Here is a 16,480-nt window from a genome sequence, read left to right on the forward strand (position 1 = left end):
GGTGGGCATGTTGTATTCTCCTCAGTTGGTGCCCATAGGTGTCCTTCCTCTTTTATACTCCTTGTGTACCTTTTCTAGTATCCTGTGTCCTGCATGCCAGTAAGACCAGCGCCCCAGTGCTGTACTATACTCCTGCCTTCCATGTGAGTCCTATCGGAATAGTGTACGCAGTTTATGTTGTATGGGGGAAGGATAACATTGTCTGATTACCGGATTGACAAATGGGTCACAAGGTGTGCAGCCTTTGTAAAGAATCAGGTGTACATGTTGGAAGGTTAATTTCAATCCGGGTATTCAGACTATTCCCATAGTTAGGTTAAAGAGAGTTTTAATGGAGACTGCAGGAGCCGGGGGCATGGCACTGGGTGCTTTAACCACTTCAATACCGGGCACTTTCCCCCCTTCCTGCCCAGGCCAATTTTCAGCTTTTAGCGCTGTTGCATTTTGAATGACAATTGCGCGGTCATGCAACACTGTACCTACACCAAATTTATGTAATTTTCCCCCCACAAATAGAGCTTTCTTTTGGTGGTATTTGATCACCACAAGGTTTTTTCTTTTTTGCTAAACAAATAAAAAAAAGACCGAAAAGTTTTGAAAAAAAAAATAAAGTTTTTTTGTTTATGCTATACAATTTTGTAAATAAATACTTTTTTTCCTGCACTGATTAGCACTGATGAGGCTGCACTGACAGGCACTGATGAGGAGGCACTGATATGCGGCACTGATAGGCGGCACTGATGGGCACTGATAGGTAGCACTGATATGCAGCATTGGTGGGCACTGATAGGCGGCACTGCTGGGCACTGATAGGCGGCATTGATGGGCACTGATAGGTGGCACTAATGGGCACTGATAGGCGGCACTGGTGGGCACTGATAGGCAGCACTGATTGGCACTGATGGGTGGCACTGATGGGCACTAATGGGCACTAATAGGCGGAACTGGTGGGCAATAATGGGCACTGGTGGGCGGCACTGATAGATGGCAATGATGGGCACTGGTGGGCAGCACTGGTGGGGAGGGCACTGGCGGGCAGCACTAATAGGGAGGGCACTGGGGGGCTCCCTGAGCCCTGATTGCCATCCCTGCTGGCCATAGTGGGCATCCCTGGGGTCATGGGTGGGCATCCCTGGGGTCATGGGTGGGCATCCCTGGTGGTTCTAGTGGCACCCCCCCCGGGGGGGTCTGCACTGGTAATCAATGATCTGATTACCAGTGCAGACCCCCCCCCTGTCAGGGGAGCCGCAGATCGGCTCTCCTTTACTCGTGCCTGAGGAAAGCCAATCAACAGCTCTTCCTGTGTACTATGTGACCAGCCGTGATTGGACACAGCTGGTCACATGGTAAAGAGCCTACGTCATCGGAGATGCGGTGTGTCAGTGTGACACGCAGAGCACATTATCCTGCCGCCGTCATATGACGTCCGGTCAGGATAATGCAACCACATTCCCGCCGTCTTTTGCCTATAGGGCGGGTGGGAAGTGGTTAAAAACTTTTGACCTGAAGATACTCAGGAACACATCGTGCGTATACCTTGGTAAATTTGGGTATTATCCTATCAGACTCTACAGTGTTACACCCCAGAGTCCATTATGTTCTGATGGTTTATGAGTCTGGACAACCTCAGATGATTGATGTTGAGGGGTGCTAGAGAAAGGAAAGAGAGGCCCGGAGTAAAGGAGAAAAGAGACATGGACAGAGGGCCGGCATGACAGGGGTTAAAGGGGTTTGGGACAAGGAGGAGTTTTCAGCCCAGTACAATAGAAAATATAAGTGGTGGGACTTTAATTCCTGTTTTGGCCAGGAAAGGGTGGAGCTACAGGAAGAGGTCAAGCTAGGGGCCTCAGGAAGTCTTCAGTCAGAGGAAAGCTGCATTGGAGAATATTTCCCACCCTCCCTCCCTCCCATTTTTTGTATTTTCTTGTTTTTTCTGACTTTTGGTTGTGCGGTCCACCACCCTTGTTTTTGTTTTAACAGAGGCTTTCTTCTTTTGTGGTTGTTCTTTGTCATGGCAGCAAGCGGGGTACAAGGTCCTGGTAGGTTAGTATGGTGCAAACTTATACTTGGTAGGGACCCGTCTGAGGCACGGCTCCCTGATGGTGCAAACTTATACCTGGTAGGGACCCGTCTGAGGTACGGCTCCCAGTAGTTGGTATGTTGGTACCTGCGACTGGTTGTCTCCGAGCTGGTGCTGTGGCGGCTGGAGGTCTAATTAAGTCGGACGCAGGTACCTCCTTCTTTGATGCCTACCGGGACCTTGAGGCTCCAGTAAAAAACTGGGTTTAACGTGTTATTTACCTGTTATGTATACAGTTTGTTAATAAAAGGCTGCTATGGCCATTTAACGCCAACCTGTGGTCATGTGGTTATTTATAATGGAGGAGGAGAATGATGGTCAGAGCAGTATGGAGACAAATCATCTTTAATCCCCTAGTCAAGTGTTGTGTTATGTCAAAGGAAACAGGACAGAATCATGAGTCAGCAATGCTTTAAAAGGAAGGGGTCATGTGTCATGGATGCCGAGGTATTGTCCCAACCTGTCCAGGGCACTGGTGCTCCTATTAAATGTCTAGTGATGCACTGTGTTTAGCATCAGGTTAAATTGTACTCAGCGGGGTACACTACCTTGGGGATCTATTGCACATCTTCTCTTGTCCTTGGCATGGATATAGCAGGAACACCGGGACGTACCCCTATTACCCCAGAGAAAATACTTCATATCAAACATGACACCTCTTTACACCTACAGAAACTTCCTTTGGGATTTGGGGCAGAGTTAAAAGTTTGGTAGTTAGACTTTGGGCAACAGGATTTGAATAGCGCCCGCAGTTTCTGCCATGCGTTAATAGAAGGGCCCTACCTAAGGGGTTTATAATCCAAGGGGAGGCGGTTGTACAAAAAGAGAATAGCTGCAGGGGGAAAGGATCTGATGGAGTTGGCTGAGGTGAAGTTCTTGGTGGAAGCAGAGTAAGCTTCCCTGAATAAATTAGTTTTCAGGGATCACCTAGTGGTGGATGGGGGTAGGAGCTGGTTGGACATACTGGAGTATGGACTTCTATAGATTCTGGAGAAGTCCTGATAGTGAGCCTGGGAGGAGGTACCATGGGAACTGGAGATCAGGATGCCTTAGGAGGAGCGGAGTGGATAATTTGGGTAATATCTTGAGATCAAAATGGATCAATCCAAATATCTCAGGTTAAGTTTTTTAATGGGCATATACAGTCCTAGGGCCACAGCTTTAGTGAACTCCTCCCTGTTGCTGTCCTGATTTGGGTAACTATTAGGAGACCGATGTGGGGTATTGTGCGAATTTAATAGAGGACCCTAAAACAATATAAAGTTACAGGAAAAACAAACTATATTTTTGAATTTTTGTTTTTGGGAGAAGCCTCTAAATTGGAGTAATAAAGTGCAGTCAGGTTTACCTAAATTCTTAAAGTTTTTTGATTAACTTTTTGTTACTCTCTCCTTACTATCTGTGTACCTGACCTGCAAATTCACACTGCTGATCACTAGTGAGGGAGAGGAGTTGCCCTATTTGTATAGTAGTTGCTGCAATGCTTTTTTTTTTTGTTTTTTGTTTTTTTGTTTTTTCTCCTTTTTCAGTGCAGTCAACAATAGATTTCAGGGCAACTATGTATTAGTTATTTTTTTTTTTCTTTTAATACAGATTCAATGCTCTGTGACTATCCAAAGTTGAATGTGGTAAATAAAAATCTTAGTTGGAGCAGCATAAAATCTGTAGTTTTTATATTTTTTTTATATATTTTTTTATTTTTCATTTTTATTTGTATTATCCTTTTTGCTAATTTTTTTATTACTTACCTATCTTTCTTCCCTTCATCCTTCTTGTTCATTTCTCATTACATCCCTATCTTTCTTCCCTTTCCTAGTTTAATATTAAGCTCTCTAAGTTGTTCTTTTGATTTCTATCTTCTATTCTCTATTAGATAATGTAACGAAGACACCAGTCATATAATCTTTTTGTGAATTATGACATTCTTCCTGACTCAGCTTCAAGAGTCAGGTGGGAACCCACAGAACCATATTTAACAACCAATGAAAAAAGAATATCCCTATAAATTCAGGTCTTATGTTATTATATTTTATATCCCTCAACCTGCCTACTGCTTTAATCTGAGCTTTACCTGTTAACATTATAACCCTAATAAGAAATAATCCTTAATGGCCACAAAACTGCAACAATCTTGATCCCCCCCCCCCCCAATAACTGTATTCTGACATTCTCCCTTTTCTTTTTGTATTCATGCACAACTGTCCGGAGGCCTTCGTTACCACCCCCTGAAGAAGCAACAACGACCACCATACCATAGCTTGAGACAAAGGTGCAAGACTGGACTTTCCTTAACCATGTTAAAAGTGCCATCTTGCGGTCCGATCCAATCTTTGCAAACATCACACAACATTCCCCTGTTATGGGGTTAAAAGATGCCAGGACCCCGCCATTGATGTTGGAGTTCCACTCTTCCAAGGCAGAGGAGTGAGTAAACATCGTTGCACATGCGCTCATGGTCCGGATGTGAGTTCTCAGAGGCACCAGGATTTCTATGACTTTTCAGTCTCAAGTCTATGTTGATGTGTTCATAAGAACAGATAAAGAGTTTTGTCGTGTTCAAGAAAAGAAGTGGAGGCCGCAGTGGTGGTGGGGGGGGGGGTTGGACCTTCTGGGCTGTTGTGGGTGGGTACAAATGTTCAAGTTCAAAGTTATGAACTTCAGGGGGAAATGTAATTGAATTATTGAATTCTAATATTTTTATATGAAATGAACATCATATATTGAACTTTTTTTGACTCCATCTGTGTACCTGACAAAATCGTACAGCTGACATCATAAAACAAGCTGAGTTGTATAAAGCTAGTTTTTTTTTACTGCTTTGTTGTATTGTAGCTAGAGGCAATATCTGAGAAGGTCTTTTTAGCTAGAATTGGTTATCTGGAAAAACTTGTTCATGGTACCTATAAACGATGCTGGGAGGGAACCACCTGGGGGGACTGTGAGGAGGACTCAAAAACCTGATTTAAAACATTCTTTAAGCTGACCATTGGGTAATAGACTGTACTGGGGAGGGGGGGGATTGAGAACAGGAAGTATGTGACCATAAATGGTAAATGAACGTTTTATGCTCAAAGGGAGGGGGTCTTCACCAATAAAAAGACTTGCGAGGACCACATGCTCTCTCTCTTGCATTGAATGCTAACTAGACATAATGGTAACGTAGAAATTCTCTGTGTGTGGGGTAACTTTATGTATCCTTTGTCTTGCGTATTGCTGTGTGTATCCCTTTGTCCATTGGCAACACTCTATTTGTAACATCACCGTTTTTAGGATTTTATCATCTACGTCATAATTATTTTACAGAAAATAAACTTTAGATTAATCAAATTAGATCTTTATTTTTTAGCAGTTGTCATTCATTATTGATTCTAATAGTAATAGCCTCAACAGCATTGGCTAGATTGTTTTATAGACAAAAAGGTTATAATCACTTATTAGATTTATTAGACTGATCATTAAGTGGATAAGTGAGGTGAATAGAAAAATTTCCATAACAGTTGCTTGGCTCAAAAAAAATAGTGAGGGATTCTGGGAATCTGAGGTCTATTGCATTCATTTTTTCTCCAGGAAAGTTCCTTCCTCTATGTATGAGGAGCGCCCCCAGCTGGGTGCAGGAGGCATGGCGCTTTTGGTGCTACGGTCGTTCCTGCTACTGCATGGCCATCTGTAGGCTCATATTCCTGGCGATCTCCGTGATCAAAGTCCAATACTCGTCATAGCTGATCTTCCTGTCCTCATCCAAGTCCAGCGACTGGATCAGCTTGTTGGCAGCTTCTTTGTTCTGTGTATTCTGAGGGGGAAATAGAGACATTTTAGGGGGTCTATTTACAAAAGAAAAATAATTTGCATAGCCATTCGTCCTGAAAATCTGCATTTAGATTAGTTCTGTGTGAATCGGGAAAAAAACAAAAAACAAATGTTCTTTAGGCTATGTTTATGATGGGCAGTAGAAAAATACTGCATTATGGCCACTAGATGGCGCTGAGGGGCATAGGGAATACATGGGCATTTGTCCTTTTATTATAGGCAGCAGTAAAATACTACATTATGGTCACTAGATAGCACTGAGGAGCATAGGTAATACATAGGCCTTCATGCTTTTATTATGGCAGTAGTAAAATACCACATTATGGTCACTAGATGGAGCTGGGGAGCATAGGGAATACATAGGTCTTTATGCTTTTATTATGAGCAGTAGTAAAATACCGCATTATTCCCACTAGATGGCACAGAGGAGCATAGTTTAATACAGAAGTCTTCATGCTTTTTTTATGAGCAGTAGTAAAATACTGCATTATGGCCACTAGATGGCGCTGGGGAGCATAGGGAATACAGAGGTCTTTGTCCTTTTAATATGGCAGTAGTAAAATACCTCATTATGTTCAGCGCTTAAGCCCTGATAAATGCGTTCTGAGCCCACAAAACGTGTTGGATGTCTTATTTGAGCCCTCATGTGCAATAAAAACTTACTGTTCTCATCCATTTTTTGCACTTCAGATTACTCCGGAGACCCCCATAGATACCCCAAGATACACGAATACTTCCAGCAGTTAAGCCCTAATGAGGGAGTTCTGAGGTCCCAAAAGGTGTTGGATGTCTTTGACCTTTCATCATTTGCCATAAAGACTTGCAGGGCTCCTACTAATTTATGGCATGCTCATCCCTACTATACGCTTAACATTATTTTGGAGAACCCAGAGATACCCCATGATACCCCATTACGTCCAGAGCTTAAGCCCCAGTAAAGGCGTTCTGAGCCCCCGAAACAGGTTAGCGGTCTTTTTTGACCTCTCGGCATTTGCCACAGAAACTTACTGGATTTATACCAAATTTATAGAATTCTTATCCCTTGTGTGTGCTTCAGATTACTTAGGAGACCCCCGGAGATACTCCAAGATACCCCATTGCTTCCAGCACTTACGTCCTGATAAAGGAGTTCTGAGCCCCTGAAACTTGTTGGATGTCTTTTTTGACCTCTCACCAAGTGCTCATCCCTTCTATACTCTTCATATTACTCTGGAGACTTCAGAGATACCCCAAGATACCCCTTTACTTCCAGCACTTAAGCACGGATAAGGGAGTTCTGAGCCACCAAAACCTGCTGGATGTCTGTTTTGACCTCTCACCATGTGCAATAAAGACCTACTTGACTCATACTAAGCATATGGCACCCTCATCCTTTCTATACTCTTCATATTATTCTGGAGACCCCTAAAGATACTCCAAGTTACCCCATTATGTCTAGCAGTTAAGCCCTGATGAAGGCATTCTGAGCTCCCAAAACATATTGCAGGTCTTTTTTGACCTCTCGTCGTACAATAAAGACTTACTAGACTAATGCTAAAGTTATGGCACCCTCATCCTTTCTATACTCATCACAATTTTCCTGGGACCCCCAGAGATACCCCACGATACTCCAATACCTCCAGCCCTGATGAAGGAGTTCTGAGCACCCGAAACACCTTGGGTGTCTTTTATGACCTCCCACCATGTGCAATAAAGACTTACTAGACTCATACTAAGCTTCCCTTCCCTAATCTTATCATTTTATAGTCTTCAGATTACTCCAGAGGCCCCCAGAGATACCCTAAGGAACATAACTCTACCAACACGTTTGCTGTTAAGCCTTGACTCAAAGGATGGCCTCCATATCCAGTATGGCACAGAGGGTCCTGGGGGGCTCTGCTCTGCACATAAAGGCTGGGTGGTACCCAATGATCCACCATCAATGAGTAATGGCCGCTTTCTTAGCCAATAAAAACTCCTCCCCCATGGCCCTCCATTGAAGGAAGAAGCCCCCTTTACCGTCAGCACATGTTGGAGCTCCTGGGACAACATCTTGCGGAATTCCGTTTTGTTCATCTTGTTGTTTTTCCCCTTCTTCGCTTTTGTGTAGAAATTTTGCACAAGGACTTCGATGGCAGACTCCAGCTCACTGTAACTTGACGACATGTCTGGCCAAAAGCAGGCTACAGGGGGCAATGAGAGAGTCAGACATTGTAGAGTGGAACAGAGAAATAAGGGGTGGGAGGGCAGGGAGACAGAGGGTAGGAGATGGGCAGGAGAGAGAAAAAAATGGGTAAAATATAGGGTAAGGGGTAATAGACAGGGGACAGGGGAGCAGGGACACATAAATGGTAGGTAGGGGTGGGGGTGGGGAAAGGAGAGAGAGCAAGAACTGGTAGGAGAAATGGGGATGGGGTGAGAAAGAAAAAGACAGAGGGCAGGGGGGGGGGGGAGAGAGGGGGCAGGAAGACATAGAGGGTAGGTAGGGGGAAAGGATATTAGAAGGGGAAAGGGGGGCAGGGAGACATTGAGGGTAGGTGGAGGAAGGGTTAGGAGAGAGGGGACAGAGAAACAGAAAGTGTGGGGGGGAGGGGGAAGGGGTATTGAATGGAGAGAGGGGGGCAGGAAGACACAGAGGGTAGGTGGGGGAGGGATATTAGAAGGAAAAAGGGGGGCAGGGAGACCTTGAGGGTAGGTGGGAGGTGTTAAGAGAGCGGGGGCAGAAAAACAGAGGGTTTGGGGGGAGGAAGGGGTATTGAATGGAGAGAGGGGGGCAGGAAGACACATAGGGTAGGTGGGGCAAGGGATATTAGAAGGGGAAAGGGGGGCATGGAGACATTGAGGGTAGGTGGGGGAGGGGTTAGGAGAAAGGGGGCAGAGAAATATAGAGAGTGTGGGGGGAAGGGGTATTGGATGAGGAGAGGGAGCAGGGAGACATAGAAGGTAGGTGGGGGGGGGGGTAAGGAGAGAGGGCAGACAGACATAGAGGGTGTGGGGTATTTGATAGAGAGAGGGGGGCAGGGAGACAGAGGGTGGGTGTGGAAGGGGTTAGAAGAGAGGGGGCATAAAAACAGAGGGTAGGTGGGGGGGAAGGGGTGCTAGAGGAAGGAGAGCAGGGAGACAGAGGGTACCTGACCACTGACACCAGCCCGGGGACACCTGACCACTGACACCAACCTGGAGACACCTGACCAATGACACCAGCCCGGGGACACCTGACCACTGACACCAACCTGGAGACACCTGACCACTGACACCAGCCCGGGGACACCTGACCACTGACACCAGCCCGGGGACACCTGACCACTGACACCAGCCCGGGGACACCTGACCACTGACACCAGCCCGGGGACACCTGACCACTGACACCAGCCCGGGGACACCTGACCACTGACACCAGCCCGGGGACACCTGACCACTGACACCAGCCCGGGGACACCTGACCACTGACACCAGCCCGGGGACACCTGACCACTGACACCAGCCTGGAGACACCTGAACACTGACACCAGCCCGGGGACACCTGACTGCCTGATTTAATTTATTTTCTTTTATTTGTTTCCTTTTTTTTGCTTGTTTTTTTTTTCTTATTTCTTTGCTTTGTGCAGAGAAGTCCTGCAGGGAATGGGGGTTACATGGACCCCAGTGCTGCATATCCTCTCCATCACCATGTCCTTTGTGTGTCCTTACCTCCCCATCCCTGGACAGCCCCCCCCCCCTCCTTACCTCCCCATCCCTGGACAGCCCCCCCCCCTCCTTACCTCCCCATCCCTGGACAGCCCCCCCTCCTTACCTCCTCATCCCTGGACAGCCCCTCCCCCTCACTTTGCCACATTCGTACAGCGACGACACCTTATATCGATCCTTTGACTTGCTCACCCTTCCTCCGCCATCTGCTATCCCCACCTGTCCCCATTAATCTGCCCCCCTCCCCATAGTTGCCAACATTTAAAAAAAATTTCCAGGGACACTTTGCAGCACAGCTATCAATTACCACACCCACTTCCCTGAAGCTCCGCCCACTCTGCATAATTAATCTCCACCTACTAATCAGATTATAGAGTCCACTCAATATAGAGAGAATTACAGGAAATTAAAAAGGGAATTTCAAATTTAAGGCCACAGTAGCAGAGTTGGAATAATTCTCCCATTCAGCTGCATTAATTCTGCGTAACATTTATGGGCAGCCGATTAACAGGCGCTTAACAGGCGCTTCCAGGGACAATATAAATGACCCGGGACAGGCTCCTATTTCCAGGGGAATTGGAGGTAATTTATCCTGAGGCGCATTAGTCTTTATTTCTAGTGCCCAGGTTTGTTATTATTTTTTCTATTTTCTTCTTTTTTATTTTTGAATTTTTTTTGATTCATTGCATCCATGATTCCGGTAGCGCCGTCCACCTTTTGCATGTCAGGTTTAGCTCTTGGCTTGATATGTCCGCAGCCACCTGTGTGTCAACCATTTTATTTTGGTGACTGCCCTCAGTTGAGCCTTTGTCCCCATTTGGGTTCTTTTGATTCGGAACCGCTATTTATGTCCTATAATCAGCGATTTATCACACAGTGTGACCATTTGATTTGCTTTTCAGGTGATTGCAGCCTACCCGTGTGTCGACCCTTCTTTGGATTGACACTGGGTGGCTGCCCTTCGGCTGAACCCTTGCCCCTATTGGGGTCTATTCGGTTTTGTACCTTCATTTATGTCATTGCATTTATCACCTTATGTGAATATGTGGATTGCTCTTTAGGTGACCGCAGTTCACCTACATTATTTGTGTTTGTCCTGTGCTTTTAATTACCACGTGGTCTATTTTTAGTGGTGAGGTGGGAGGTCATGTGTTTTCATTTTACAATGAAACCGTGTGCTCTGTTTTTTTTTAATTTATTAAAATTTGATACTTTTTCATTAAGAAGTGGTTTCGTTGTTTTTTTTTGTAGACTCAATTTTCTGCTATACCCCTGCTACTCTATTTAATGGCGCTGTTTTCGGGGCGACACCTCTTTTTCTAGTTGTCCCATCCCCTTTTTAGTATGCTGTAGTTTTGCCATTTGAGTTCCGCTCACCTGTGAGCGAGTGGGTAATTTCCATATTCATTTTATCATTAGTTATACCTTTCCTTTTTTGTTTTTTTCCTATTTGCAGGGACTGTCCCAGGAAAAAAGGGACAGTTGGCAAGTATGCCTCCCCCTTCCCAGAAGAGTCTGCTGTCCTGCACCCCCCTCTGGGATTTGCTTTCATTTTCATTTCATCCCTCCCGCTCGGTGCTGTTCGTCCTCTGTTATATCGTTCGCCGCCCTATAATATATATATATATATATATATATATATATATATATATATATGTGTGGCTGGTGCTAGACTATTTTGCACCCTAGGCAAGACCAGCTACATGCGCACACAAACCCATAACCCCCCTCCCAAAATAAAAAATAACTCTACACATTGCCCCCTTTCTTGTACATAATGCCCTCTTTTAAAACTACACTCTGCTACACCCCCTTCCTGCACACACCACCCCTCTTTAACCCTACACCTACCTTCATATACACACTGCCCCCTTTAACCCTACACCCCCCTTCATATACACACTGCCCCTCTTTAACCCTACACCCCCCTTCATATACACACTGCCCCCTCTAACCCTACACCACCCCCCCTTCATACACACCCTGCCCCTCTTTAACCCTACACCCCCCTTCATATACACACTTCCCCCTTTAACCCTACACCCCCCTTCATATACACACTACCCCCTTTAACCCTACACCCCCCCTTCATATTCACACTGCCCTCCTTTAACCCTACACACCCATTCATATACAATTCCCCCCCTCTCTAGAGGTGACATCCACCGAGGATGAGGAGGTGACAGGAGAGGAATGTCTCACTGGCCGTGGCTGTGCCCTAGTTGGAAGTGCGCCCTAGGCGGCCGCCTAGTTTGCCTAGTGGTAGTACCGGCCCTGTATATGGGATATATAGGGATAATCAGAGACATTACCAGCTGCCTGCGGCTCCCAGCTCCCTCCACTCCCAGCTCTTCCTCTCTCCTTCCTCCTGATCCTGGTTGGTACTTTTCGGGCGGTCACACCCTCGGGAACACCCGAGGGATGGGGAGGCTGCCCCACATGCCCCGCCTGCTCCGATTGCAAGCTCTTTAGCCCCTCCCAGCTCTCCTGTCACTGTCTGTTACATGGTAACTATTACAGATCCCTCATTTCCTGAGATTGTCCGACTCTGGAAGAGTCAACCCAACCTGGAGGACATTCATCTGACGTTCTCTGCCCAGGTCCATGGGGGGGTTCAACCCTTTCACCGTCAGAACTATTTTTTGCACACATGTTTAAAAAAAATCATATTAGGACTGAGTTTTACGCAACCCCACCAAATGTGACATAAAGGTATTGGGACGCCTGCCTTTACACACACATGAACTTTAATGGCATCTGTGACGGTGGCGGGTATCACATCCCTGCCCTTCTCACTAAATTGTGACCAAGGACCAGCCAATCTCACACCCTGCCGTCACTTACATAACAATGCCACTCTCAGCTGCACCCTGCACAAAGATTTTCCAGCTTGCGGAAAATCAGATGTCAGCAGGCTGGGAACGATTGTCACCGGGCTAATTAAGCAATTAACCCTTTCACTGCCACCACCTCCTTTATTTATTTATTTTCAGAGCCGGAGGAAGCTCTTAACTTTAGAAATACCAATTATGACAGGAATGTTCCGAGGATTTATTCTATACAGTAGCACTCTTCAAGAGACAGGTTCTTTGTTAGTTTGCATTAAGAGCTTAGGGTCAAGATTAACAAGGTTTAATAATAAAAAGGTTAAAATTGGTGCAAATAAAAATATTTACAGAAAAAGGTGTTTCAAAGAAATAGAGACACAATTCAGCAATTTAGAAAAATAAGATAGAATTGAGAAGTAAGAATACTTGCATTCAAGGTCCTTGGTGTTATCAGAGTTCAGAAGCTGAGCCAGTGATCGGTTCTCAAACTTGATAGATGTTCCTTCTCCTGATAACAAAGTTTGAGCAAGCTTTTATCTAAGATCAAAGGGGCGTTGACGGACACCCCTGACCAATTACAACAGAGTGGCAAAGGGCTGTCCTGGGGTTTACGACAATATAAAGTGTACCTTTGTGGACAGAGTCATACCACTCTTAACCACTTAAGCCCCGGAAGATTTTACCCCCTTCCTGACCAGACCCCTTTTTTCAACTTGGCACTTCATGACTTTAACTGACAATTGCGCGGTCATGCAATGCTGTACCCAAACTAAATTTACGCCCTTTTTTTCCCACAAACAGAGCTTTCTTTTGGTGGTATTTGATCACCTCCTTTTGCGATATTAATAAAAAAAGAGCGAAAATTTTGCGAAAAAATGACATTTTCAACTTTGTCTTTTAAAAAATATCCAATATACTCAATTTATGTCATATTTTTTGGCCAAAATGTATTTAGCTACATGTCTTTGACAAAAAAATCTCAAAGAGCGTATTTTTATTGGTTTGCGCAAAAGTTATAGCGTCTACAAACTATGGTGTAAATACTGAAATTTACGCAGCTTTAATTGCTGACTGCCTATCTCATTTCATGAAGTGCTAAAATGGCAGGGCAGTACATACCCCCCCAAATTACCACTTTTTGGAAAGTAGACATCCTAAGGAATGTTCTGAGAGGCATGTTGAGCTCATTGAATATTTCATTTTTTTGTCACAGGTGTTTGAAAAATGACTAAAAAAACAATTATATTTTTTTTTACACAAAGTTGTCATTGAGTACAGGGATACCACATATGTGAGACTTTTTGGGAGCCTAGCTGTGTACGGGAGCCCGAAAACAAATCACCACCATCAGAATTTCAAAGGGCGTACATTTTTCATTGCATTTTCTCACTACCTATAACGGTTTAGGAGGCCCTGAAATGTCAAGATACCACAAACCCCCCTTACATGACTCAATTTTGGAAAGTAGACACCCCAAGCTGTTTGCTGAGAGGCATGGTGAGTCCATGGAATATTTTATATTTTTCCACAAGTTTTGGGAAAATTACATTTTTTTTTTTTTTTTACACAACGTTGTCACTAAAAGATACATTTCTCACACATGACATGGGTATATTTGGAATGACACCCCAAAATACATTCTACTGCTTCCCCTGAGTACAGGGATACCACATGTGTGAGACTTTTTGGGAGCCTAGCTGTGTACAGGACCGCTAAAACCAATCAACACTCTCAAGTTTTCTAATGGCGTAAATTGTGCATGTCACCTCTGCACTATCTGTCACAGTTTCGGAGGCCCTAAAATTCCAAGATAGCACAAACCCCCCCCCCCCCCCCCCGCCCAAATGACCCCATTTTGGAAAGTAGACACCCCAAGCTATTTTCTGAGAGGCATGGTGAGTCCATGGAATATTTTATATTTTGCCACAAGTTCCGGGAAATATATATATATATTTTTTACACAAAGTTGTCAGTAAATGATATATTGCCCACACATGCCATGGGTATATGTGGAATTACACCCCAAATACATTCTACTGCTTCTCCTGAGTACAGGGATACCCCATGTGTGAGACTTTTTTACAGTCTAGCCGAGTACAGGACCCCGAAAACCAATTTTCCCGACACAAAATATTAAATATTCCATGGACTCACCATGCCTCTCAACAAATAGCTTAGAATGTCTACTTTTCATAATAGGGTCATTTGGGGGGGGTTTTGAGCTATGTTGAAATTTCAGGGCCTCTGAAACTGTGACAGGTAGTGCAGAGGTAAAATAAGCAATTTACGCCATTAGAAAACCTGAAGATGGAGATTGGTTTTCGGGGTCGCGTACACAGCTAGGCTCCCAAAAAGTCTCACACATGTGGTATCCCTGTACTCAGGAGAAGCAACAGAATGTATCTTGGGGTGTCATTTCACATATTCCCATGGCATGCGTGAGCAATATATCATTTAGTGACAACTTTCTGTAAAAAAAAAAAAATTGTCATCTTCCCAAAACTTAGGGCAAAATATAAAATACTCCATGGACTCAATATGCCTATCAGCAAATAGCTTTGGGTGTCTACTTTTCAAAAAGGGGTCATTTGGGGGGTGTTTGAACTGTCCCGGCATTTTATGCTCAATCTTAGCCACACATCACCCACTCTTCTAACCACTTGAAAACCAAGCCTTTTCTGTGCCTTTTTGTTTACATGAAATTTTTTTTTTTTTACTAGAAGATTACTTTGAACCCCCAAACATTATATATTTCTTTAAAGCAGAGGCCCTATAGAATAAAATGGTGGATGTTTAACGACTTCGAGGACCTAATCCTGACTTCGCAGGGCAGGAGGGAACACTACACAGCGACTTGGGGATGCTGGAATATGTTCATCCTCTCGGAGGAGGGCAGAGCTCTCCAGGGTGTTGCCTGAACCCTTTGGGATATGGACCTGGGAGCCCACGCGGGATCCATTCGGTTTCTACCTTTTCTATTACTTCCCTCCTATCCTCCTATCACCCTTGGTCTCTTGGGGACCACTATTTCCTCAATTATACCCTACTTACCACCTGCCCCCTCCTTTGTCTCTCCTTTTCCTCCTGGACTCCCCCCCCCCCCCCCTCTTGTGTACTCAAAATGTCATCTTTACACTAAACTTACGTACAGTACAACTACCTTTGTCATCTTATTTTTTTTTTTTGTTTTTTGTGAGAAAAGATTTTTCGATTTACCTCTTGCACATATTGCACGACGATGACTGCTGTTCTTATCTCTCGACACATAGTAATGCTGTGATTTAAGATTGAGTTTAAATGACTGATGTGCGATTTCCTTCCTCCCACCTTGGACGTTATATGGACTGTTCACACGCACCTGTTTCTCTACCAGGAATACCCTGTTAGTACCCTGTACTCTAACCTGCTTTTCTCACATATCTGTTGCGCAATTTGTTTATGTTGTACCATATCATTGCTTTTACTGAGTGTGAAACATGTTCACGTTGTTCTTCTTATCTAAATAAAGAATTTGATAAAAAAAAAAAAAAAAAAGATCCAAAACTGTTATGGTGGATGTTGCAAATTTTTTTGTCACACGATATTTGAGCACAGATTTTCCAAACGCAATTTCTGCGAAAAAAATACATTTTTTTAAAATTTATTGCACAAATACACTATATAATTCCAATTTGTTTGGTAAAATGTAAAAGATGATCTTATGTCGAGTACATAGATACCAAACATGACATGCTTTAAAAATTGTGCACGCATGTGCAGCAGCAACAAACTACGTACATTTTTAAAAGCCTTTAAAAGTCTTTACAGGTTACCACTTTAGACTTAGCCCCGATTCACACTTGTGCGAGTCACGGGTTCGCATGTAATGTCGGAGCGCACTGCTCTTTCATTACATGCGATCGGCTGTGCGGTGCGAGTTTAGCCATACACTTTGTATGGCTAAATTCGCCCCGCAGCCACAGCAAACACTCACAGGGACCCTTTTTGGAAGCCGCATCAGGATCGGATCGCACAGCGGTTCACACTTGTGCGATCCGATCCTGTGCGAACTACACGTTCGCACTGCGATATGCGATCAAACTGGGGGTGTCGTTAAGAT

The 16,480-nt window shown here is 44.5% G+C and overlaps 1 protein-coding gene across 1 annotated transcript; it reads right to left on the reverse strand.

Moving 5' to 3' along the window:
* Positions 1-5,582: 5,582 nt before the first annotated feature.
* LOC309569536 (protein S100-A16-like) lies at positions 5,583-12,133 on the reverse strand. The gene is made up of 3 exons (XM_082275402.1): positions 11,866-12,133; positions 7,886-8,049; positions 5,583-5,870 (listed from the first exon to the last, which is right to left on the reverse strand). Exons 2-3 carry the CDS (start codon positions 8,030-8,032, stop codon positions 5,730-5,732), a joined length of 288 nt encoding a protein of 95 aa, XP_082131528.1. The 5' UTR covers positions 8,033-8,049; positions 11,866-12,133; the 3' UTR covers positions 5,583-5,729.
* Between the last annotated feature and the right edge of the window lie 4,347 nt (positions 12,134-16,480).

The sequence above is a fragment of the Pelophylax lessonae genome, assembly GCF_965119305.1.
Source record: "Pelophylax lessonae genome assembly, chromosome: 13".
Classification (NCBI taxonomy): domain Eukaryota; kingdom Metazoa; phylum Chordata; class Amphibia; order Anura; family Ranidae; genus Pelophylax; species Pelophylax lessonae.